Genomic DNA, 25,079 nt, shown 5'->3' with positions numbered 1-25,079 from the left:
GCTCAACCATTTTGAGGCATCCCGAGTAGGACTTCAGTATGGAGCTCTGTGACAGACAGACATTTGACTCAATTAAGTACTTTCTTTCAAATGTCCAGTACTTTTGAATAAGCTTATGAAAATTTTTGTTTTCCCAAAACAGAAATCTTTCAGCCTGCCTGTTAGGAATTAACCGTAGCTCAGTGGTGGGAAGGGGGTCAGTTAACACTATTAAATAGCCTTAAACCTATGGAGGTCAGAGAGGAGTCCAAGTTTCCTTGTTATGATATTGGAAGAGGTCCACATTCCTGGCATAGTTATTTTTCTGGCTACAAGTTAACTAGGGCACTTCCTTCTGGACCTTGAGATCTATAATTATCTAAACTGTACACAATCTTTGGTGCAGGCTAAGGAAAGTTCTGTACTTGTTCTGTACCATCACAGACACTTTTTAGAAATGACCTCAGCTCTTGTCTCCTCCTTGGTTTGGCAGACATACAAACTGTCATTTTGCTCTGGCTTTGACCACTGTCAACTTGAGCTCTCGTCTCACCTTAATTCTGGATTTTTCTCAATGGGTGTTATCCTATCTTGGCTCTGGGGTATAAATAAAAAGATGGATCATCTCTTCTCTCAAACGAGAGCTCCTCGGTACTATAGACCTTAGTATTAGAGCTGTTTCTATGAACATATTCCTAAATGAAGGTGACTACTATCTATGATAGAGTTTTTAAAGTTTGACAAACTGAAATCTGCTGGGAAAAGTAGCCAATACCTAGCCTGAATATTGCATCTCTTTAGAAAATGCCAGCTAGGAGGAAAGGCGTCTGCTTCTGAGTTTGGAAAAGGTAAGCTAGGTTTAAATGGCATTTGGGACCATAGATTATCTTCATTAGGGTTGTGGGAATGGACCCACAAAGTTAGCATCGGTCCTTTCTTTAATGTCATAGTTATGCCTCACTGACCTGTAAAGGCCCAAACAAGGGATCTCTGGGCTGCCTAAAATGAGGAGCACCCTCCCTTCAGAAGACAATCTGCCAGAAGTCCCTGCCTAAAATTTCCACCCAGGGCTCTCCTAGATCACTTCATTTGCTAGAATGAAATGGAGAGAAAAGCAGAAAAGGCCAGTAAAGATAAAATTAATTTATTTGCCCTCACAACTCCGTGGGCCGCACTGGGCCCCATAGTCCTATAAGCATGCCCTGCAGCAGTGGGCTGGGAGTCCAGTTCCCTGGAGTGCCTACTCCCTCGTCCAGAGCTGCCTTAATCTGGCTCCCTGCTGACCCCATCATCCTGCTCCCACATGCAAGAGGTGCTTTAGGTCCACCTGCAGCAAACCCAGGCCTTCCTCTGGCAGTAAGGACAAGGCCTTGTGAGTTGGCTGCAGCACAGATCCCTGTGGACCTGGGTGAGCAGGAGGGCAGGCAGGTTCAGTGCAGAGACCCACTGTTCTGCTCTTCAAAGGCCATCTTGCCCAGGAGCTGGCTGTCCAACTCCACCCCACTCACAGGTAGCTGGAAGAAGTTCATTTCGGCTGCTAAGGCTGCCATGGCAGAAGGGTCCTGGCCAAACTGAGCTCGCAACATCATGTCCATTTTCTCCAGCCTCCTCTTGAGCCGCTTGGCTTCCCGCTCCCGGATGAGGCGGGCCTGCCTCTTCTCTGGGGTTTCATTGGCCCGCTTCAGCCTCATAGCCTCCCGATCCCGCTGCAGCCGGCGCGCCCGCTGCTCGTCTGTCTCCTGCATGCGCTGCAGGCGTTTGGCTTCGCGGTCCCTCATGCGCCTTACTTCCCGCTCCTCTGGGGTCTCATTGTCCCGCCGACTTTTCTTGGCTGTGCGCTCTCGTTCCAGACGCTGCAGCCGTACTTCCAACGGCTCATTCTGTCGGCGTAGGGCCCACTTGCGAACGCTGGGGGTCTGTGCTTCCAGTAGCTTCCGGTAGGCAGCACAATTGTTGCACACAAGCAGAATTCCAGCAGGGTACACGGGAGGGCTAAAGGCAATGTCCTTTCCCTCAGCGCTGGAGGGACCCTCACTATGGGCTGGGGGTAGGGATTCCATATTAAGTACTTCAGGGAGTTTCTCACTGGAATACAAAAATTGGGGTTGTTAGGGTCTCCTAGCAAGGCTCAGGTATACAGCTCTGACTTAACGCTTGTCCTACTAGGCCAGTTGCTCCAAGTTCACCACTAGGGGTCAGATTTGAGTACTTGGGAGACCTCTGACCTCCCCCACCTCATACCTTCTCTGGGCTTGGGTGGTCTACCAAGTTTTAAAGCCCTCCCGGAGTTAGAGACTGAGCCACCTGCCAGATATCCCCCACAAATGTGCAGGGTTCATTCCAGCTGGCTGGTGGTGTTTCTAAGAGCTGTGCAGGGCAGTCCTACTGTGGAAATGGTGGTCCCTCTTAAAGTAGAGGCTGCCTTTAGGGGAGTCCACTGGCCCAACCCCTCCTGCCCTGGCCGACTCTGCATTGTATCCTAGGCAAATTTAACTAGGACACAATTCACAGTTCCAGCCTCCCTGGGACACAGTACAGACTGTGTCCTCACATCAGGGGCCTTTTAGCTCCCTGTAACTTCTCTAAGCTTTATCATGAATGTTATTGGACTGCCCCCCCAATATCTTTGTAGATGAAAATATTACTCTAATAGGGAAAGAAATGAGAATTCATTTCCCTTTGGGGATATCTAATGGAATGGATATATTTATTGGCTTCATTACTTGTATTTCCAGAGTCAGTCACCTTTGCATTACCGATCTCTAGCCTTTCTTTTGATTTGGGAAAGCGGAACCCACACCCAATAATTTGTTCCCAGAGCAAGAGGGTTAGGTGACCAGCTAACCTGTTAAACGTGGCATGGCTGGTAAAACGGGCTCCACACACAGCACAGTTAGACCTCTGGTCCTCCGAGTGGATTAGGAGATGACGACCCAAGGACCCCGGGGAGCTTAGGGCCCGGCCACAGACAGGACACATGTAGCTCTTGGCGCTTACCACTGCCGCAGTGTGCTGTAAAACAGAGCCTTCATCTGTCAGCTCAGGCTTCTTTTAAAGTAATCTACACCCACTTAGAAACTGCTCTCTGGGAAATGTCCCTTTTCCTTAGTCTCAGAACAGGGATTTGCAATAATTCTCCCTGCTTAGCACCTGGAAAAGTAAGAGTCTCTTCTGTTAACGGCCCTTTAGAAGGGCCAGGCCAATCTGATTATTGTTCAGATTTCATTACAGTTTTGACTATATTCTGGAACATGTGGCTGGCTTGTAAACAACAGAGCTCCAGAGCCAGAGCCCTTTTCAAAACCTGCAAAGAATTCACGGTTGGGATAATTTCTGTCTGTAGCCTCACACTGTGCAGGTACAGGTGCATATTAAGGGAGCAATGAAAGCCAAGTGTAGAAGCTGGCTAGGAAGACTGGTATCCAAAAGCATTTTGTCCTGCCTTTTCTTAAATCCTCTGAAAAACAATCTTCTATAGAAAGCCCTCCCTTCATGAACCAACTATGTAAAACCCAGGCTGCCATGTGTGCTAACGCCTTTCTAATACAGATCACAAGGCAAAGGTGCTCTGCGACTGGATCAGAGAAGAAAAGAGCACGAAAAGCTTGTGTTCTTCTGATCCCCTCATTTACACTTTTTCTAGTATTATAGAAACATTTATGTTAACTCATTTTTTCTTCTTTAAAACAAGGCCTCATTATTAACAGATGTTAGTTTCTATTTCACTATTTAAAATATGCATTGAAGCACCTGGGTGGCTCAGTGGGTTAAGGGTCTGACTCTTGATTGCGGCTCAGGTCACGATCTCAGGGTTGTGAGATCAAACCCTGCACCCTGCACTGGGCTCCATGCTGGGTGTGGAGCCTGCTTAGGATTCTCTCTCCCCCTCTGCCCCTACTCCACCCACCCCTAATCAATACATAAATAAACAAAAGTGCATTAAATAATTTGGAAAAAATATATTTAATTTTCAGAGTGTGTCTGTCTGGGAACCCAGAACAGGTTTACCCAACACATTCCACTTATTCTTTAAAACATTCTGGGGACTAGAGTGGAGTCTTACTGGAAGCAACAACCCAAGGTTCCCCTGGGAGGTGGAGGCAAAGGCTAAACAAGGTGCTGGCACTCGTGTTCTGGAGCACGTGGCTCCCCAGCCCATACCTGGTACACATGAGCAATCAGCTGCTCCCGACTCCCACAGTCTAGCTGGCAGAGGGGACACTGGCAAAGTCCAAGTAAGGGGTCAGAATTCAAGTTCCCTGTGACCTGCAATTCAACAAGTAGGCAATTCATTAAGACTGTTTACCACTCTTTGCCCTGCCCTTACTTCTTTCAACAGGGTGTCCTGTTAAAAGGAACACAACCTGATATCACAAGTTATTCTTAGGTTCCCATTATGGACTGAAGGGAAAAGTAATAGGGAACGGGAATCACATTTACTCCTATCTTTATTTTCCCCAAGGCTTCCTGCCCTGAGGACACAGGGCGGCCCTAAGAGAGCTGATCTATCCCCCACTCCCCACAGTAAACTCTGCAGAGAGAAGATTAGCTTTCCTCCTGCTGTGCTTCTTGCAGGAATCCTCAGGAAACACATTAGAGAGAAGTTGGCACCTCAGGTAACACTCTGACTTAGATTTGCAAGCATATTTAAGAGTACACTTCAGAAGTCGGCTGATAGTCTTGTAAAAGTGGATATTCTGTCTGGAAAGAAGCAGAGAAGCTTTACCTGGGTTAGTGATATGTGGAAGGATAGGAAAGCTGGTGTGATGAGAGCTGTGTGTGGGGTTTGGGTAAATGGAGCTGTGAAGGAAGAAACTCTTCACATGAGGGCCTAGGAGACCACCAGAGGCAAGATCATTACTGTGAATCAAGCACATCAGAGCCAAGTAGAAGGGTTGGGGGTCCTGAATTCGGGAGCTGTTGTCACTTGCCTCGTGCTCTGCCACTTCATTCCCACCAACAGGCTGTTCCGTATTTTCTAACTCTTTTTCCACTTTGACCACCCCTCCATCTTCCTCTGATGTGTGGGAAGAAACTTCATCTTGTGTGGTCTCCTCTTCATCACCCTCACTGTCACCTGGAACATACAAATTGGTCACTTGTTCTGATTTTTGCATGAATACATCTTGAGTTGCTTTCCATCTTAGAGTTTGTAGCTATAATGGAAAACATATTCAAGTCTTCCACAATGGAGTTTGTATCAATGTACAGTTGGTATAGTTGGGTACAAATCATGTTGGTAGAAGAGCTATAGCTATTGCTTATAATGCCATTTACATTAAAGAGAAAATCTCAGGCAAAATTGCATTAGACAACAGTTACTGGGCCCTGTACGTTATCCTAAAAATAATTCTTACACGATTCCCAAACCTCTCATACTTGAAATCACACCTCCCACGCACCTCACACCATGCTCATTCCCACAGCACACGAACTCTGCCTTACCCACACTTCTCACTGATTCTATTACTTACTTTTCTCCATAACCCCTCTGTACAGTTTTTCCAATGGCATCACATGTACTATTCTATTCTGAGTCCCACTAATCCTTTCTCTCCCAACAAACCCTAAGGAGAAAAACCAACTATTTTTTTTCTTCCTCTTTTCAAGAAAGGAGGTAGTAGTAATGTCACCTTATAGGGAAAGGTTTGTTCAGTCCAGTGGAAAAAAGAGCACAGCAACCAACCTTAGGCCATTTGTTATGCTACCTGACTCAGGGTGTTCTTACTCTGCTAGTAACTCAGAATTCTAGGCTAAATAAATCCATTGTTTCTGTTGGTTCTCTGGATTATCTGACAGATAACTGACTGTATTAAGTGAAGGTAACAGGCCATTCTTTAGGATGAAATATACTTTCTTGTGACTAAAGTAAGAACTGAGTTTGTTTTCATTTAGGGGGTAGGATGTGGCTATGGGGGAGTGGTCTGCCTGTGACTGGGGGAATCTGCAAGGTTTTTATGGGCTGATGTTTTCCCCTATTCCTTATAAAATGGTAGGAGAAACATTAAAAAAAAAAAACCACACACACAATAAAAAAGGGAATTTCTAAAAGGGAAAAAAAGAAGTGCTAGTACCTTGAAGATCACAAGAAGAAGCCAAGTCTAGGTACGCTGTGAGACTCCAGCCCCAACCCAACCACACTAAGATCCTGGATTCCTGGGCCTGACTATGAGCAAGAGAAATACAAGGTAGACTTTCACCTGTGAGACTCAGCTTTCCCAGCTAACAGTGTTTCTTATCTTCTCTCTACTACTACCTTGTGTAATTCTGAAATCCAACAGCATCTGGGCAAAACTGATTACATTCCTTTTCTTCATAAGAAAATCTAACCAAATCATCTGCTAGTAGTTACATATGTCTCTATTAGATATTCTACTTGTTTGGGGGACTGGATTTGGGCCCTGTATGCCTTATTCCCTAGCCCAAAGCTTTCATCTCAATTCATTTAAATAATGAAGGACTGGAACAGACTAAATCATACCATATTTTCTCACCAGTTTATTTGGAATATTTGTAAACTTAGTCTAAGACAACATTGTATCAGACACATTACATGAGTGATGAAAAAATCCAAACATATCTCTCTACTAAAATGATTTTTACAAAATAAGTATGCCATCTAGAGGGATGATGCAGCTTTTCCAGAATGGAAGCCTATTAGACTTTATAGATGTTGCCATTCCTATCCTGTTACTCAAACTGGTAGCTCCCACAGGTTTTCTAGAAATCTTTGGTTCATTTTTCTTTGCTATTAGATGCTAAATTATTAGTTTTTTTGTTGCTAAGTTATTACTTAGAGTGGAAACTGTAGTTCCTAGAAGGTGCTGAATTCTTTCCTTCTTTATTCTTCAATCCCAAATGTGGAGAAAAATTTAAAAATGTCAGTCTGAATTGACAGTAATACCAACCAGTATCAGATGGATGTGATTAGTAAAGTAAGGAGATCATTCTAGGAAATGTGTTTGTTCAGGCAGCTCACGGAACAGATGACCTGTGAGGCTCAGCTAGTTACCAGCCACTGTCTTTCCATCTCTTTCCAGGGATTTACTTAGGACTTGGTGTGGGAAGACCTTGACTTTAACATTTTACTCCTTTTTAAAAATTCCATTAAAAAAAAATTTTTTTTAAGTCATCTCTGCACCCACGGTGGGGCTCAAACTCACAGCTCCAAGATGAAGAGCTGCCTGTTCTACCGAGCCAGCCAGGTGCTCTGACTTTGACTTCAGCACTTTATATGATGCATACTCTCATTAGCAAGGAAATCCTCTTATATAACGTTATAATGAAATCTCAAGCAAAAATTTCATTAATGCCACTCTTACATTTTGTTAATTATGAGTAAATAGATTCTAGGAGACAGATTCTTTTCAATTGACCTAACTCAGGGACAGGTTGAGCACTAATAATCCCTATGCCCCTGTCTATCACAGTCATCACAAACCTATCTCTGTATGGTACTGCACCAAGTAAGCAGTCCATGAGTTAAAAAAAATATATAATACCAAACCTGTCCTCTCTCTGGACAAGCATATGCTCATACACCTTAGCAACATCTTTGGGAACACTGAGGATCCACAAATCTTCTTCTTCATATCTTCCTCCCAACCCCCATGCACAATCCCCAGAGCACACACACTCTGATAATTCTTCTCCCATTGCCCTGAGTCATTACCAGAAGGTGCAGAACTCACTGCTACTGGAGTCCTGATCTCTTAGTTGTTGGATAGCTTGTCGCTGACTGCCAAGGTCTCCAGGAAAATCAGTTTTCATCATCGCCTGGCGGGCTTGCTCTTCTAGCCCAGCAAATACTTGATCCCCTGGTGGTCACAAGGAAAAATAGTCAGGCCACCAGCTGGGCAGCATGTATCCCCAGGGAAGCTGGTTGGAAAGTCAGACCATTCAAAGGTAGGAGACAGGCAGGTACCCCATGGTGGGGTCATCCATCACTAAGTCAGCTTGCTGCCTCCTGGAGTTCTGGGCACCGCTACTCTTCCGGGGCAGTAAGCCAGATGCTCTAGAAAGCATCACTTGCTTAAATCCTCCTAATCTTGACTCCTTTCAAAAGGTAATCAATTTCTACTTTACAAATTTAACTTCAGAATCTCAATTCCATTTATAACCTTCCATCAGGATTGGCGAGAGAGGCAGAAGAGGCAAAGTGAGAGGATGATAAAGATAGGGCAACAAATCTGGGCACAATCTCTGATTCTTAGTATACTAACACTATGGCCCTGGCTCAGTGTCTAGCTCCGACTACAAACAAGTGCTTCAACTAACCCTTACAATAACAATCTCTCTAATCTCATCTTTAGCCATCTTCTTTCCAAGACATGCTCTGGAAGTTCTTCCTTGACTCTACTTCTGTGTCTATCAGAATTAACTGCAAGCAAATCAACAACTGGCTGAATAGTAGATGAAAAGAACAAGTAATACATGAACTCATTTTTGCTGAGGAACAAACTCCCTGAAAGACAGCAACCAATTTGCAACAATATTTTATCAGTTTCCTTGGTCAATGTGGTCTGTTTTCTTTTTTCTTTTCTTGTATGGAATATCCAAAAGCCCTGGACCTGTCCTTGATTGTGCGTTTACTTTCGATGAACTCTGCCTAGGATCTGTGTGGTTATTGAAGAGTTAACATTTAAGTGCTCTTTTATTTCCAAGAGGCCAAGCAGAAGGAGAAAAGAGAATTGGGTTTCTCGAGGTTTCCATTATCTCAGTCAGAGTGGAAACTACAGTCCCCATTCTCCAGCCACCAAGAGAGACTAATAAAAAGCCCTAGTGAAATGTCTGACAATAGGCCAGGCGCTTTCTTAATGGAGAAAAAGGAAAGTAAACAGGCTCAGATTCCAAGACAGGATACAATGAGGTAGGAGAAATGGTCAGTTGACCTGTGCTATAAGTCCTTGGGCAATGAAAGAACTGACATGAAGTAGGCTTCATGTGATTCACTTTAGGCATCTGTTCAGCAAAAATTCAGTGAGCACCCATATGCTAAGTGTTAAACACTAATAATTACTTTTGGCATGTTCTAGTTCCAGGCTCTATGTTAAGTGCTTTATAATTTCTATCTTAAAGATTCTCTGCAAAACTCTATGTGTTAGGTATTCTTCCTACCCATACTTTACTTAAGAGAAAACTCAGGTTTATAGGAAAGCAAAGTATTTGAACCGAGGTCTGTACAGCTCTAAAATCCATATTTTAAACTGCTTTCAAGCAGAGATGTGAGGTTAGATGGTTCATCAGAGTGATTTTGCTGAAAAAAAAGAAAACACTTATCTCTGTGAGAAGAATGGTACTAATCATAGTGATAATGTTACCTTTGTACCATAAGAGTCTGATGCTACACCTCAAATACCAAAGAAACATTCTCAGGGCCAGTAATTGACAAAGAGACCTATCATTTTGATGGTTCTGATACCCTGTGGTAAGTTACCATGCTGGGGCTACTCTGATCAATACTGTGAGTAGGAGTAGAGGTGTTGAGGGTTCAAGTGAACTTCTAGCCACAAAGCCCTCCAGTAAAAGAAAAATAAGCAGCTTTAAGTCCATTTTTAAAATATCACAATCACAAACTGGTTATAAATTACTGCTAGAGAAGGCAAACAGTGAATTCTATTATAGCACCTCCTCACTCTTTTTGCAGAAGGAAAATACTTTTCTTCATGGTGGTTGTACTGTAACGACAAGACTATGGCCAAGTGGACTAGTTACTGAATTCTTCTGGATAGATGCATGCTTCCGGACATGGAAACTATGGGCAGAAATGGCCCTAAGGGACATATTATATAACAGCAGATAATTATCAAGGGGCAGACCATTCTCATCAGTGACACTTCTCATCTCTAAAGAAACCTACTCGGAAACAAACTAGGTTTATAACATATGAAGAATACTTTTTCCCCTCCTTAATTACCAAGGGTAATTACCATTGGATTAGTAAAAGGGCATCTAAAAGGATGACTTTCCAGATCAACTAGTAATTCAGTTTAGACCCATAAACTTGAGCTCAACATTTTTGTCTATTGATGTTGTCTAATATTTAGGCCTTCATAGGACAGAGAAGAGTCTATCTAGAAGATGTCCCTATCTAGGACTTTTGCTGGCAATCTCACTTAGGATTGTTGGAATAAATTAATTTTGTTATTCCTTTTTGCTGTTTGGAAAGAAAAACTGTGCTCTTCTATTTGGTTCTATTCCTGACTTACAAAGGCCAATGGAAACTTTATTCCTTAGGGCTATTCCTATCAATATAAAGCAAAATATATAAAAATTATTAGAAAAGTAATTTTGGCTTATCTCATAGGAGAAGGTACATGAATGATCCTCCAGCAGTCACTATTTACCTAAGCTCTAAATCCCACTCTCCAGAATTATCCTTTCATAAAAAGATAGTGATACCTTTTACATACCTAAAAGTATGTCATAATAACTCAAGTCAAATGTGATCCATAGAGATACAGGTGCTTAAGAAGTGTTACATAATTGCCTGCTTTTATAATGCTGAATTATTATTTCCTTCTATCTTGAGACTATTGGAGTAGGTTAAAAAAAACCCCTCAGGTCCCTAGATATTAATGTAGGGCAACCATCTTATTTAACATGGGTATTTATTTGTCTATTAATAGCTGAGAACAAGTCGTCTAAGCTCTACAGTAAAAATGAAGGTGCTAGCTCTCTCTTTTTTTTGGCGGAGGGGGATGGTATGAAATCAAAATACTGTTTGATTTGGCTAAGGTTTTTCAGACCAGACAAGAACAAGGCCATTCTAGCAAGTTTGTAGAACAGACGAGAAGCCTGGGATGAAAGTTACTAGAAAGGCAAAGATTTTACAATTCTCTATATTGAGTCCTTGGTGCAATTAAATAAATGCAATTTCTGGCTGACTAAAATTAAGTGAAGCAAAGCAGCTAAAAAAAATTCTAAGAGAGTAGATGTCAAATTCAGAAAAAATGAGCTCATCTTGGGAATGAGGAGCTTAGGATTCCATTCCAGCTGACAGTCTCTAAAACCCAAGGTGCTACCACATGCTGGGAACACAGCCATTTACCTCACAAGGATGCTGACAGAATGAACAAGGACAAAACAAGTTGTGCTTTTTGGAAAAGAAGGGACTTTAAAGGCTTTTTTTCCTACTTGTCTGTAAAAGCCGAGAAGATTTTACTGAAGTTCAAAGTTTTTAGTTTTGTTTGTACTTTGCAATCTGAAAACAAAAGTGTCTTAAGAAAAAGTTTTTCTTGGGCGCCTGGGTGGCTGGCTCAGTGGGTTAAAGCCTCTGCCTTCGGCTCAGGTTGTGGTCCCAGGGTCCTGGGATCGAGCCCCGCATCGGGCTCTCTGCTCAGCAGGGAGCCTGCTTCCTCCTCTCTCTCTCTGCCTGCCTCTCTGCCTACTTGTGATCTCTGTCTGTCAAATAAATAAATAAAATCTTTAAAAAAAAAAAAAAGAAGAAGAAAAAGTTTTTCTTAAGGAAAAAAAAAGTTTTCCTTTTCTTAGTGGTTTGCTTGGCATAAACACACCAAATGAGAGTGTACAAGGGACTCTATTTTCAACCTCTCTAGAAACAGCTGACAGAAACTTGTACTCAGAAGGAGGTGAGATGAGGAAGGTCTAACAGTCCATCCACAGTTTCTCTGAGACTAACAATTCTGGGCTTTTATTCAGAAAGCTCTGTGTCAAATCTGTTAATGAACTGAACAAACTATACACGAGTATGCCTGGATGTTTCTGGGGAAAGGAGAAATCATGACAGTAATTTAGATACAGAGACAGTCCTGAGGAAAGCCGAGTAACTGCCAGCGCAGCCTGCCCACTGGCTTCTACGGTGGATCTGACAAATGCTGTCAGGCTACAGCGGTGGGATTCTTAATACATTCTTTGAGGCGGGCTTTGAGCTTCAGGCCACACAATCTCCTTCCCAGAAGGCAGATGTAAAGGAGCTCAGCCATTACTCTACTCAAGTGCCGACTGGCTTTAACATTTCAGCAAAGCTTGTGCAGACATTCTCACCTCCCAGACCTTGAGTCCATTCCATTTACTTTAAATAGATGAGCAGCATTAAATTCAATACATTCGACTGGTTCCATTTCACTGCAAGGAAATAGGAGACTCCAGTGGCCAGAAGACTGAAATTACCTATTCCTACTTGCTGTTATTGTCATGGGCAATGAGAAGATGCCCTTTTGAAAAAGGTAGGATTGGCTTCAGTCCCCGCATAGTCATTAGGTAGAAAGTCCTGAGACACCAGCAAACCTCAGTGTCTTTTCTTCTTTAGTCAGGCTTAGTCCATTACCTGAGAAGCCTCCCCGGTTCCCTACCCAAATGCATCACGGCCCTTCCCCGGGGGTCTGCTTTTTAGTTGCAGGTGAACATTTCTGTTCACAGCCCTCTAATGGTCCCCAGCACAGAGCCCACACAGTTCCACCCACTCTGCCACAATACGCTATTCACTCATTCTGGAAACGGTATTTCTGCCATTGTGTATCTGTGATACTCTCTTCTCCATGGCCTGTGTGTCCCTCTGTTTTCTGACCTAATGCCAGCTCATCCTGCATTCGGCTATGGTGGGAATAGAGTCAGTGGTCAGATGTAAGCTCTGTGGACACATGCACGGACCATATGGGCCTTCACTGGCTTCCCCTGGCCTTATTACAATCATGCCATCATCTCCACCAGCTACTCGCCTTAAATCTAACCAAGTCTTTATGGACAGGTGCTTTTACAGGTAAATGCCCAACTCCTGTGGCTGCCTTATTTGTGAACACCTCATCTCTACTAAAAGTACCTTTCCTGCCCTGCCTTCTTGGGGTCACATCTGTGTCTTTTATTAATAATCATTTTCAACCAGAGAGAAGACTATCTTCCTAAACCTCTGGGTTGGATTACCTAGGCTAGAGATACTGCTCTTGACAGTCCTCACATTCAGGCCTACCACATTTCCACTGTTTTAGCAGCAATTTCTAAACCCTGCCTAAACCACTCATTCATCTTTGTATTAAGCAGACTTCCACTGCCATCTATTCCAGAATATACTCCTAGAAATATCAGAGTTGTTCTCTTATAAAACCTTCCCAAGACTTAAGTTGAAGAATTATTGTATATGGAGGTCTGCCACCCTAATCTCATTAACCCGTACAGTGCTGAAGTCCTCCTAATTCCTCTGTTCGCACTGTTTCCTCTCTCTCTCTCTCTCTCTCTCTCTCTCTCTCTCTCTCTCTCCCTCGAAGTTACCCAATATGGTACATAGTACCTGACATCCGGTGTGTTTGTAATAAATTTTAATCCTCTTATCTTAAACTCCTTGACTAATGCATTCTCTCATATGTAGAGTTCTTTCCTCAAGAACAGGTTTTTACCTGTCGTAATCATGCCACTGAATTCTATTCAGATGTTGCTGTACCTTATTTAGTCAGTCCTCCATAACAATAGGGTGCTATCTGGCTCTTTTTCAAACATTTGGGTGAGAATGCTCATCTGCCCAGATCATAGGAAACTGGTTAATTCCATCAAATCTGCATAGTTATGTTGTTAAAGAGACACTTTTGAATATCCTCTATTATAAGCAGTGCTAGAAGTAGAGAGGAATAGCAGGAAATATAAAAAGGACATAGTCTCTCTCTAGAATTCTGTAGTCTAATTGATGAAATAAAACATACATATAAAACTGGTGAGAAACAATGCAAGGCAATAATCCATACCTGGTTTTCCTGTTACTAGTCTTACTCTCATGTGATCCATCCCATATTCTGCTTCATAGTCCCTAAAACACTACATTCTAAATGTCAATCCACATGCTCTGCTTGAAAACCTTCAGTACCTCCCTATAGTCCACGGTATATAGTATGAACTTGGACTGGTCTACAGGCCTCTACAATATAGAATTTAACATCTCCAACCTCATCTTTTGTCCTATGACATCTGGATAAATAAAACTTCTGCTTCATACAAAGTCTCCTTATCGCCTGAGCATATGCATCCCTTTTTTTTTTTTAAGATTTTATTTATTTATTTTAGAGAAAGAGAGACACAGGGAACACAAGTGCAAGGGAGAGAGAGAGAATTCCAAGCAGACTCCAAGCTGAGCATGGAGCCCAATGTAGGGCTCAATCTCACGACCTAAGATCACAACCCAAGCCAAAATCAAGAGTCAGACGCTTAGCCCACTGAGCTACCCAGGCGCCCCTGTGCATTCCCCCTTATATCTTTGCTCACATGATTTCCCCTACTGATTTTATCTCTTCCTTCTTCTTTTTTTAAAAAATCCACTTCCTACCTTCTAAGGCCCAGTTCAAGTTCACAGTCTAGGGCCTCTTCCATGAAGCATTCTCTCCTTCCTCAGTCCATGAACTCTCTCCCTCTTCTTAACTTCTGTCGTACACACAGTCTACAGCACCCCTATATGGCACTCAGCATAGACTATCTTGTGTTTTTAGATATTATTTTATGTATCTGTGGCTACATTATAGCCTTATATATCCTTACATTGTTTTATAGCCCTGGCGTCTAGCACAAGGCTTTGTACAGATATCCTATAAATGTTTGTTAATATGATCAAGTACACCTACTAAAACAGATTTCTAACACCTCCAGCAACCACATTTTAAAATCTTGTTCAAACTCTTTAACCCTATTTTCCTTCACGAACTAGTGTGAGCCTTTCACCTAAATTCAGATGACTCTCTCATTTCAACCCTTAATGAACCCAGGTTCCAGAAGACAAAACCCAGTACTCACAGTGAACTTTATTCGGATTTGTCTGTTTCCGACGGGACATGTTTCCCTGATCCGAGAGCTCTGGCCTTTCCCAGTTTCACAACTGGATATGTTACTACCTCCTTGTAGGATGCTGACCTATAATAAAAAGGATATTGTTAGCACATGTCATTTCTGCCAGAAACAGACAAAATTAAAGATAAAAGAAGACTTTAAAAAATAGTTATTAAGCGTATAAAACTCACCAGTTATAAATAATAGAATTTTAAAAAGAAAGAAATGAATAGATCTCTAGCACAACATCAAGATCCCAAGAAGTTTAAGAGGAGACTCCTTCAAAGAATTTAGAGAATTTCACTCTAAATCTATCTGTGGAATCCAGAATACTATTAAGTGATCATGATCAAGATCAGAGGATAGAAAAGGAAGCAAAAAAACAGCTTCAGAAGCACTGCAGGCTCAAAGGGATAACCCCTGTGAATGCAAAAGGAAGCAAAAGGGGGTGGCAGCTCACGTATTACACGCCCACTGGAAGTCAGGCCCTGCAATCTGCACAAATGGGAGCCTCCAGACGTTTTTTCCCAAAAGTTATCTTGTCTGGAGGTGACAAAGCATCCCATCCCTGTGAGACAGGAAATGTCTCAAAATTTTAGGCATCTATAAATGACATCAACATGGAAAATAGAGCCTTTATCTAGTGGGGTACGCACAGTGTTGAGCACTGTGGATGACAGGGCACTAAAACCAATTAAGCTTCCAATGTTGAAGATGAGCTCTCACCAGAACAGCCAGATGCCATCCACACTGTTGCTAATTCAACACCCCAGTGTAGAACATCAATCTGGCCCTGCTCATATGCTTTGGAGTGGCGGTCAAATTTAATAACTTTAGTGCCTCCTTTCAATTCAGCCTCTATGTAGCAAGAGATCAGTGGGAAGAACAAAGAGAAAAGCTCCCCAAATGAGAAGTGCTGCAGAGACCTGCATCTGCTTCCCTGAAATTGGAGGGAACAGATACCTGAGCCTGGAGGTTCCTGGTTAGTTTTTAAGAAAGACTTTCCCAGCAGTAAGTGTTGTTAGAGAGTCTGAAATGGATTAGTAGTGAAAACTGTGAAATTTTCTATGAAAGCACAGTGAATAAACAGATTAAAAAGAGAGATTGTCTTTCCTACCAAAGACAAGAATATGGATCTGATCACCCTCTAAGTTTTCTTTCAGTTCCTGCACTTTCAAACTGTACTTATATTGAATAAACAAGTAGTTCAATGCCTTACAAGGCCTTATGAGAGGCACCGCTAACTACACTTGGCACTGCAGTTAGTGAAGACTCATCTCCAGTTATGCCAACTAACTCCTCAGTGTAGCTAGAAAGGACCTCAGACCTGTAATCAGATCCTGCCTCCCCTTACCAAAAGAAGAAAGAAACCGCAAATGGCAAAGACAGGCCTCCACAGGAAGTGGCAAAGGAAGCAGCTTTCGGGCAGTCTTCTATCATATCTGCATATCAAACATAGTTCTTTTTCAGACCTTAAATTAAACAACAACAACAACAACAAAAAACAACCAACAACCCCAACTCCAAATGCATACAGTAAAAATCAATGTTAACTAGTTAGAGGGCAGTATGTATTCCTGTTCTGTTTTGTTTGCCTAGGTCATTTCTTTCTAATCAAGTAGTTACTTTATTAATGGAAGCAGTGAAGGCATATTCACTTTGGGTCTTTTCCTGCAACTCTGTGGAATCACAAAGTAGAAAGTTGAATAAAATGCAGGTTGTCTATCATTTTTTCCTAAAATTTGCAGAAGTACGCCTCTCTATTATATAAGGGAAAAAATGAAATATTAACTAATCTTTAAATTTTCTCTCTTCACCAAGATTAGAATTTGAAACTGTGAGATAAAAGTAACGACGATCCTTCCAAATGAAGACCAAATAACTTGAGACAGGCTCAATTCAGATCATCTTGGTGAGGCAACAGTTCAATACTAAAGCTACAAGTCAGAAACACAGATGAGTATCTGCATATTTAAATAGGCAGTGTCCACTCTACTTCACAATCCTCCTAGTGGCCGAATGGGGAACTGACCAGATGGTACCCAATGAGACTTCACACCCGAGGGATTAAGGGGAAAAACAGGAAAACACCCCTTCCTCCCTCAAAAAAAGAAAGTCCGTGGAGTCGTGGACTCTAGAAAATAAAAAAAAGAAAGTACATACACACATAAACAGCAATGTAAGTGCATTCTTGACTATACAGCAAGATCTCAGAAGTTAGACAACAGTTTTATAGGCAGTAAAAGCTAAAATTCATAGACACATTGCCTTAAAGATCACGCATTCAGTTTTACTTTTAACACTGCCTCAGCTCCCAAACCCGAATCTAAAACCAACACAAAAATGTAAATGGAGAGCCGCCTGAACATCACCATCTGGAAGAAAAAACGGGACAGGAAGAAAGGTAAACAGTGAGATTCAGGTTTACAAGGGATTCTATGTAAAAAGGAAGGAAGCTTTGTCTTTAGACCGAGGTTATGAGTCCTTTGGAGGGGGGGGCCAACATCTCCCCTTAACATTATCCCTGCTCTCCCACAGGTGTTAGGTTGCAGCTTCCAGAACACACCACAGACTTCAGCATGAAAAAAAAAACAGGTAATCCAATCTTTAAAAAAAGAGGGTGCACTCCCACCTCCAGCTCTGGTGCAGTTCCCACGGAGCAAAGTAAACTCTCCTGAATCCCAGTGATTTTTATCTGCCAAAAGGGAGAGGACAAGAAAGCCGGTCACGTAGCTGCCTCACTGACCCTGTTCCCACTTTTCTTTGGTCTGGAGCATGTGTACCGAGATGGTCCTTTTGGCTTCTTCAAGTATGAGCACAGGTAGATTCCCAGGAATTATCGACAAAAGCCAGAGGTCTTCCGAGGCGGCTCAGACAAACCCTCAGACGACACAGTCTTCTCAGAAATCTAAATTTAGAAGCCGTTCTGCGAGACCGCGACGCGGGACTGACACCCGGGTCTGCACTCCCACGCCCATCCTCCCCCTCCCCCGGCTCCACCCCAGCCTGTCAGACGCCGGGGCCGCCCCGGCTGTGCCCGGCCCTGCCCGACCTGGGCCCACCGCGGGAGGGCGGCGGCGCGAATGCCCCTCCCGCGCCCGAGACCGCCAGAGGGACTGAAAGAGGAACGGCCGGTGGGGAGCCAGCCGGGTCCGGCCTCGTCTCAGGAACCCGGCGCTGAGCGAGAGTCCGCGCCTGGGCTGCCCCCGCCCCCCGGCCAGAGCAAACCGGAGCCCCCTCCCCAGACACAGACAAAAGGACCGACAGCCGACAACAAGAGGGAGGGCGAGGAGCCCCTGCATCCTCAGCCTAACCCAGGAGGGGAAGGAGACGGGGTTCTTTTTACCCGGCGCCTCGGCGCTCTGCGGCGCTCCGCGTCCGTGGGCCCCGCCTCCGGACAGACGGACCGCCGGACAATGGGCCCCGGACCGCAGCTGGACTGGCTGGGCCGGGGCTCTCCGGGACTGAGCCCCGGTAGGCGGAGGGCGGCTTCGAGCCAAGCCGGTGGCGGGGAGCCGAGGGGCGGCGCTGCAGACGGACAAAGCCAACGGCAGACAGACAGACGGAGGGGGAAAAGATGGCGACGCGGGCGGCGGGAGCGCGCTGGTCGCGCACCCGCAGCCAGTGAGGCGCGTGCACGAGCCTCTCCTCTCCCCCTCCCCCCTTCTCAGGGCTGTCCCCCTCCCCGCTCCCCAGGCGCGCGCCCGGTGGCGTGGGCGGGGCTTGAGGGGAGAGGGGGGTCTGGGGAGGCGGAACTTAAGGGAGCATCCAATCACAGACGTGTGAGGGGGGCCTCGCCTCCATCCTCGCGCCCCGGGGACCACGCAGCTTCTCCTTCTCTTCGGTCTTTCTTCATTCAGGTTAGCCCCTCGGCTCCCTTATCCTTTCCTGGACCTGAAAGTCATCTCCGATACTGGTTTTTTACCCCACCGTTGAGTTTAGCCACAAAACCCACATCCCCCAACCATAGCTCCACCGCAGGCTCCCCCTCGCCTTAGCTCAACCTTAGTCTCTCCCCCAACCCAAACCCTCTTCCCTTGGTTCCCCCTACAATTCGCGGTTTTTTCGACCCCCAAGGTATTTACTGTGACCGAGACCTAGGGGCCACGGACCTTTGTGGGAGGGGCCAAGTTCTGCTGTCAGAATCTCAGAAGAGAAAAATCTTTACATTTCTTTTAGGCGTTTAAGTCTCCAACATGATTGTTAACTAGTGAAATAACAGTAGCTGTAGACCTAGGGGAGTAAGATACAGAGCAGAGTAACTTTGGCACGGTTGCCACTTAAGGGGCATTTGGGGCAATTGAAAGTGGTTAGACTAATTTCCCAATAAGACACCTCCTTCCCTTGTCATCATCCCTATTTCCTCACTGCTTTTCCTTTCCCTCCTTTTATTCTGTCTTCTTGTGGAATGCCTAAGACTGCCTCTAACACAGCTTACCTGAAGTAGGGGATGCGGTGAAAAGATGGGACCTGGTAATAGAAGATCTAGCCTCAATTGAATCCCAGCCCTGCCACTGACCAGCCTGTGACTTTGAGCAAGTCCCTATGCTGAACCTCTGCTTCCCAAAATGTAAATTGGATAATAATGTAATAATTCGTAACCTCTGCTCTCAAAGGGCTGTTGTAAACAGAGGATTAAGTAAAATGAAGATATGAAAGCATTACACAAATAGTCCTTGTGATTCCTGGCCCCAGGAAGGCAGAAGAGCTAATGAAGAGGCTGACACTTGTTTTTAAAACAAGTCCTGGTATTTGCATAAAGTGTTCTTGCAAAATGTTCTTCCCATAAGTCTCCAACGAGATGATATTATTTTCTGCCTCTTGTGTTTAATATGAGAGAATGGCTATATTGAAGGAACTTGGGTTCTTCACAATTGTGTGGTAAATAGGTTCATTCATTCATTTTATTGTGGCTGGGATATTTAGGTAGACATTATTAATCTTTAATTTCAGTTAAGGAAACATTTTAATTTCATTTTAAATTTTAATTCCCAGATAACCAGAAAGTGGAATAGTCTCATCTAACCAGAAGTTTTTAAAACAGCTTCATATAAGAATGCAAGGTGGAATAAATTGCATTACTAGTTATTTACTCAGAGGATACAAAAATATTAATTTGGATACATGCACCCCAGTGTTTATAGCAACATTATCTACAATAGCCACATTATGGAAAGATCCCAAGCGTCCGTCCACTGATGAATGGATAAAGAAGATGTAGTGTGGGGTGACTGGGTGGCTCAGTCAGTTAAATGTTGGATTCTCAATTTTAGCTCAGATCATGATTTCAGGATCGTGATATCAAGCCACACGTCGGGCTCTGTGCTCAGTGGGGAGACTGCTTGAGGTTCTTTCTCTCTCTCTCCTTCTGCCCTTCCCCCTCCTCATGCATGCACATGCTCTCTGTCTCTCAAATAAATAAACCTTAAGAAAAGATGTAGTGTGTATACACACACACACACACACACACACACACACTCACACTAGAATACTACTCACCCATAAAAAAGAGTGAAATTTTGCCATTTACAGTGGCATGGATGGAGCTAGAGAGTATTATGCTAAGAGAAATAAGTCAAAGAACAACAACTACCATAAGATTTCACTCATGTGGAATTTAAGAAACAAAATAAATGATCATGGGGGGAAACGAGATAGGCAAACCAAAAAAACCAGACTCCTAAGTATAGGGAGGGGGAGGTGATGGGTTAAACAGGGGGTGGGGATTAGGGAGCATGTCACTTGTTGTGATGAGCAACCGGGTAATGTATGTAAGCGTTGAATCACTAAATTCTATGCCTGAAACTAATTTAACACTGTCTCTTAACTAACTGGAATTCAAATAAAAACTTGGGGAGAAAAAGAATGCAAGCTGGAATAAACATTGGCTTTCATACTTAACAGTAATTCTTGATGAGTTTAGACTGAGCGATGCCAATATAGCTTTATTATGTCACTTTAAAGTTGACATAGATGATATTTGCAACATGAAAATAGCAAGCAGGTAAAACATTAGGAAAAAGCCTTCTGTGAAATTTCTTAATTTCATCATTAAGTTACTGTGTGAAGCTGGGCAGCTTGTTCTATCTCCTTGAGCTGCAAATAAAATAGGATCATAATAATGCTATTCTTATAACCTTCTTGTGTCTCTGAGGTGGTGTGACTCAGGGTTATAATCAAATATGGGAAAAATTACTAAATAATAATAAAAATTTCTTTTTCCTCTGTTCTCACCTAAACTTGTGGATCTAGAATACTTTTTCATTAATCATGGATTTTTTTTTCAGCTTCATTTTTTATTTCTACTTTCCTAGTCAACTCAGTTGTGCTATTATTTTGCCACTTCAACTCTATAAACTTTTCCTTGAAATATCTTCCTAATCTGTTTTATATTTACTGACTTCTACAATGAGCTTGCTAGGGCTTTACAATAGTATAGGTAAGATAATTTAAAGAACTTCATTTAAACATTTATTAAGATAAAATTTACATACCATGAAATTCACACTTTTTTTTCCTGGTAAAGATTTTATTTTTAAGTAATCTCCACACCCAGCACAGGGCTTGAATTTACAACCCCAAGATTAACTGTCTGCTCTACCTTCTGAGCCAGCCAGATACCCCTGAAATTCATACGTTTAGAGTATGTAATTCAGTGGTTTTTAGTATATTCGCAAGGTCGTGCAACATCACCATAATCTAATTCCAAAACATTTTTATTGCCCCAAATAGAAATCCTATAATCATTAGCAGTCACTACCCACTCTTCTTCCCCACAACCTTTGGGAATCACTCATCTACTTTCTGTCTCTGCAGATTTGCCTATTCTGGACATTTTACAGAAATGGAATCATACAATATGGGGCCTTTTGTGTCTGCTTCTTTCACTTGGTATAATGTTTTCAAGATTCATCTATGTTGTACATGTTAACATCCATTGTGTCAGTGCTTTATTCCTTTTTTTTTTTTTTAAGATTTTTTCTTTTTAAGTAAACACTACCTCCAACATAGGGGTTCTAACTTGTGACCCTGAGACCAAGAGTCACATGCTCTACCAACTGATCCAGCCGAGTGCCCCAATACTTCGTTCCTTTTTATGGCTGAGTAATACTCCACTGTATGGATATACTATATTTTACTTCCATTCGTCAGTTGATAGATATTTGTGTTGTTTCCACTTACCAGCTTTTCTGAATACTGTTGCTGTGAATATTTGTGTGTGATTTTTGAGTGAACATATTTTTTCAATTCTCTTAGGTATATACCTAGGAGTGAAATTACTGGGTCATATGATAACTCTAACTTTTTGAGGAACTGCTGGACTGTTTACCAAAGTGCCTGCCTCAGGCTCTCTGCTTAAATCAATTTATATTCCTACCAGCAATGTAGGAGGGTTCTAATTTATCCACATCCTAGACGACACTTGTTATTGTTTTTCTTTTTTTACTATAGCCATTGGAGTGGGTGTGAAGTGACAACTTATTGTGGTTTTGACTTACATTTCCCTGATGACTAAGGGTGTTGAACACCTTCTCATGTTCTTGTTACTGACCATTTGAAGAATGCCTTATACAACTCCTTTGCCCATTTTTAAATTGGGTTTTGTCTTTTCAGTGTTGATTTTAAAAGTTGTTGTTTTTCAATATTTTGGTTAGACTAGACTCTTAGAGAATCTGTGACTTCCAAAATTTTCTGCCATTGTGTAAGCTGTCTTTTTACTTTCTTGGTAGTGTCCTTGGAAGCACCAACAATTTTTATGTATGAAGTCCAACTTGTGTATTTTTTCTTTGGCTGCTTGTGATTTAGGTGTCATATCTAAGAAGCTACCTCCTAGTCTTCAGTCATGAGGATTTACATCCATGTATTCTCAGAGTTTTCTAGTTTTGGCTCTTACATTTAAGTTTTTGATCCATTTTGAGTTAATTTTTGCATAAGTGTGAGACAGGGAGTTTCAAGTTTATTCTTTTGTTTGTGGATATCCAGTTTTTCTAGAATTATTTGTCGAAAAGTCTATTCTTTCCCCATTGATCTGTCTTATTATCCTTGTTGAGTATCAGTTGACCATAAATGTATGGGTTTTCTTCTGGACTTTCAATTATATACCATTGATCAATATGTCTATCCTTATGCCAGTATCATATAGTCTGGATATAAATCTTATATTTTAAGGAGATTGTTTTAACTTTTGAGTTTATATTTAATGTATTTTTAAATTTTTTTAATGAGTTTTATTTATTTATTTGGCAGACAGAGATCACAGTAGGCAGAGAGGCAGGCAGAGAGTGAGAGGGAAGCAGGCTTCCCTCTGGGCAGAGAGCCCAATGCTCGATCCCAGGACCCCGAGATCATGACCTGAGCCAAAGGCAGAGGCTTTAACCTACTGAGCCGCTCAGACACCCCTTGAGTTTATATTTAGAATCTAGATTATATTTTCATCCCTTTGGAGTCATTTAAGAAAAAATTAAATTTTCTAGGATGATTGCAATGATGATAAATGCTATGAAAACAATCTGATTTGAGAACTCTCTTTTGATCTTGTATATGAACCCAAATCAGAATCATAATCATGATTTAATGCATTTTTCTTTCCATTTGTTGATGAAATCAATATGCATGAATTTGAGGTAAAACCAGGTAAAACCTGAGGTAAAACCAGGATGCGAATCATTATGGATAATGGAAAGTATATAACAGAAAGACTAGTCTCAAGATCTGGGTCAAGATCTGACCCTGGTGCTTACTGTTGACCTTGGACTGATCACTATAGCTCTGAGCTTCACTTTTTTCCTATAAAAATGAACAATCACTTCTGACCCATCATTGCTTCATAGGAATGTCATGAGCCTCAATAATGTGTGTGTAAGTAACTTGTAAACTGAAAAATACCATAGAAATATTTAATATTTGTATGTAGCCCCAATTAATGATATTAATAAGTTCTCTGAAGAAATCATCCCATAGGTGCTCTAAAAAATGCTCTTGATTTTTCTATAGGCCTATGAAAATGTCCAGACTGGTCCCTATTTTATATTTCTGAGACTTTCCCTTTTATTATTATTATTATTTTTTTAAAGATTTATTTATTTATTTATTTGACAGACAGAGATCACAAGCAGGCAGAGAGGCAGGCAGAGAGAGAGAGAGGAGGAAGCAGGCTCCCTGCTGAGCAGAGAGCCTGATGCGGAGCTTGATCCCAGGACCCTGGGATCATGACCTGAGCTGAAGGCAGAGGCTTTAACCCATTGAGCCACCCGGGAACCCCTCCCTTTTATTTTTAAAAATATTTTATTTATTTATGAATTCATTCGTTTGAGAGAGTGAGGACAAGTGGGGGAGGGGCAGAAGTAGAGGGACATGCAGACTCCCCACTGAGGGTTGAGCTAAAGTCAGACACTTAACCCACTGAGCCACATGGGTGCCCCAAAACTTTCCCTTTTCTAAATATTAATGCTTAAAAGAATAAAGACAAGGGGCACCCAGGTGGCTCAGTCAGTTGAGCGTCCAACTCTTGATTTTGGCTCAGGTCATGATCTCAGGGTTGTGAGTTCCAGCCTGAGTGAGCTCTATGCTCAGCAGAGAGTCTGCTTAGAATTCTCTCCCTCTGACCCTCCCCTGACTGTCTCTCTCTCTCTCAAATAATAAATCTTAAAAAAAAAAAAAAAAAAAAAAGTGGCGGGGGGGACACATGGATGGCTCAGTCGGTTAAGTGTCTACCTTCAGCTCAGGTCACGATCCCAGAGTCCTGGGATTGAGTGCCCTGTCAGGCTCCTTGTTCACCAGGGAGCCTGCTTCTCCCTCTCTCTCTGCCTGCTGCTCTCCCTACTTGTGCTCACACGCATGTTCTCTCTCTCTCTCTGAGGAATAAATAAATAAAATCTTAAAAAAAAAAAAGGGGGAAAAAAGACAAATTACTCTCTGCCCATCATCTTTCCCTTCTCTCATACAAAATGTATAGTACTTTCTTCTATTGCAACAGTCAGCAAAACTTTTCCATAAAGGGCCAGTTAATAAATATTTTATTTGTGGGCACATAAGGAGTCTGTCACATATTCTTCTTTCCTTTTGTTTTTTGTTTTTTACAATTCATCACTGCTGCACAAACCATTCTTAGCTGGAGGGAGTGTACAAAAACAGCCCTTTCTGATCTTGGCCTGCAGGCCTGTTATGGATCCTTATTCCACTGAGTTCAAGCACTGTATCAGGTTTTTGTTATGGCCTCTAGTTAAAATCATTTACACAAAAAAAAGTTACTGGTTAGTAAACCAAAGACATGTTATGCATTAATTTTTATCCTGAGAGCAAAACAGAATTTTCAAGAAAAATTATGTGAGTCAGTT

At 42.4% G+C, this 25,079-nt stretch overlaps 1 protein-coding gene across 9 annotated transcripts; it reads right to left on the bottom strand.

The window, feature by feature from the left end:
* Positions 1 to 1,102: 1,102 nt before the first annotated feature.
* LOC111152754 (zinc finger protein 821) lies at positions 1,103 to 18,340 on the bottom strand. Of its 9 annotated transcripts, XM_022511359.1 has the most exons (9): positions 18,089 to 18,340; positions 17,375 to 17,437; positions 16,097 to 16,184; positions 14,710 to 14,826; positions 7,671 to 7,796; positions 4,911 to 5,056; positions 4,141 to 4,245; positions 2,825 to 2,991; positions 1,103 to 2,064 (listed from the first exon to the last, which is right to left on the bottom strand). In XM_022511359.1, the coding sequence occupies exons 4-9, from the start codon at positions 14,747 to 14,749 to the stop codon at positions 1,410 to 1,412; spliced, it is 1,239 nt and encodes a 412-aa protein (XP_022367067.1). In that variant the 5' UTR covers positions 14,750 to 14,826; positions 16,097 to 16,184; positions 17,375 to 17,437; positions 18,089 to 18,340; the 3' UTR covers positions 1,103 to 1,409. The 9 variants fall into 9 exon arrangements, with proteins under 9 accessions (XP_022367067.1, XP_022367065.1, XP_022367071.1 ...); XM_022511357.1 differs by having other exon boundaries at positions 14,710 to 16,184; XM_022511363.1 differs by lacking the exon at positions 7,671 to 7,796.
* Positions 18,341 to 25,079: the final 6,739 nt, after the last annotated feature.

The sequence above is a fragment of the Enhydra lutris genome, unplaced genomic scaffold (genome assembly GCF_002288905.1).
Source record: "Enhydra lutris kenyoni isolate GAN:26980312 unplaced genomic scaffold, ASM228890v2 scaffoldscaffold30, whole genome shotgun sequence".
Taxonomy (NCBI): Eukaryota; Metazoa; Chordata; class Mammalia; order Carnivora; family Mustelidae; genus Enhydra; species Enhydra lutris.
This window is presented reverse-complemented; position numbering and strand designations above follow the sequence as displayed.

What these genes read in the sequence shown, in the direction of transcription:
- LOC111152754 (XM_022511357.1), bottom strand. Translation starts at nt 14,749, where the DNA reads ATGTCCCGTCGGAAACAGACAAATCCGAATAAAGTTCACT. An exon ending in AGATCAGGACTCCAGTAGCA is followed by an intron (nt 5,057 to 7,670) that starts GTGAGTTCTGCA and finishes TGTATGTTCCAG; the next exon opens with GTGACAGTGAGGGTGATGAA. An exon ending in TGATTGCTCATGTGTACCAG is followed by an intron (nt 2,992 to 4,140) that starts GTATGGGCTGGG and finishes TCTGTTTTACAG; the next exon opens with CACACTGCGGCAGTGGTAAG.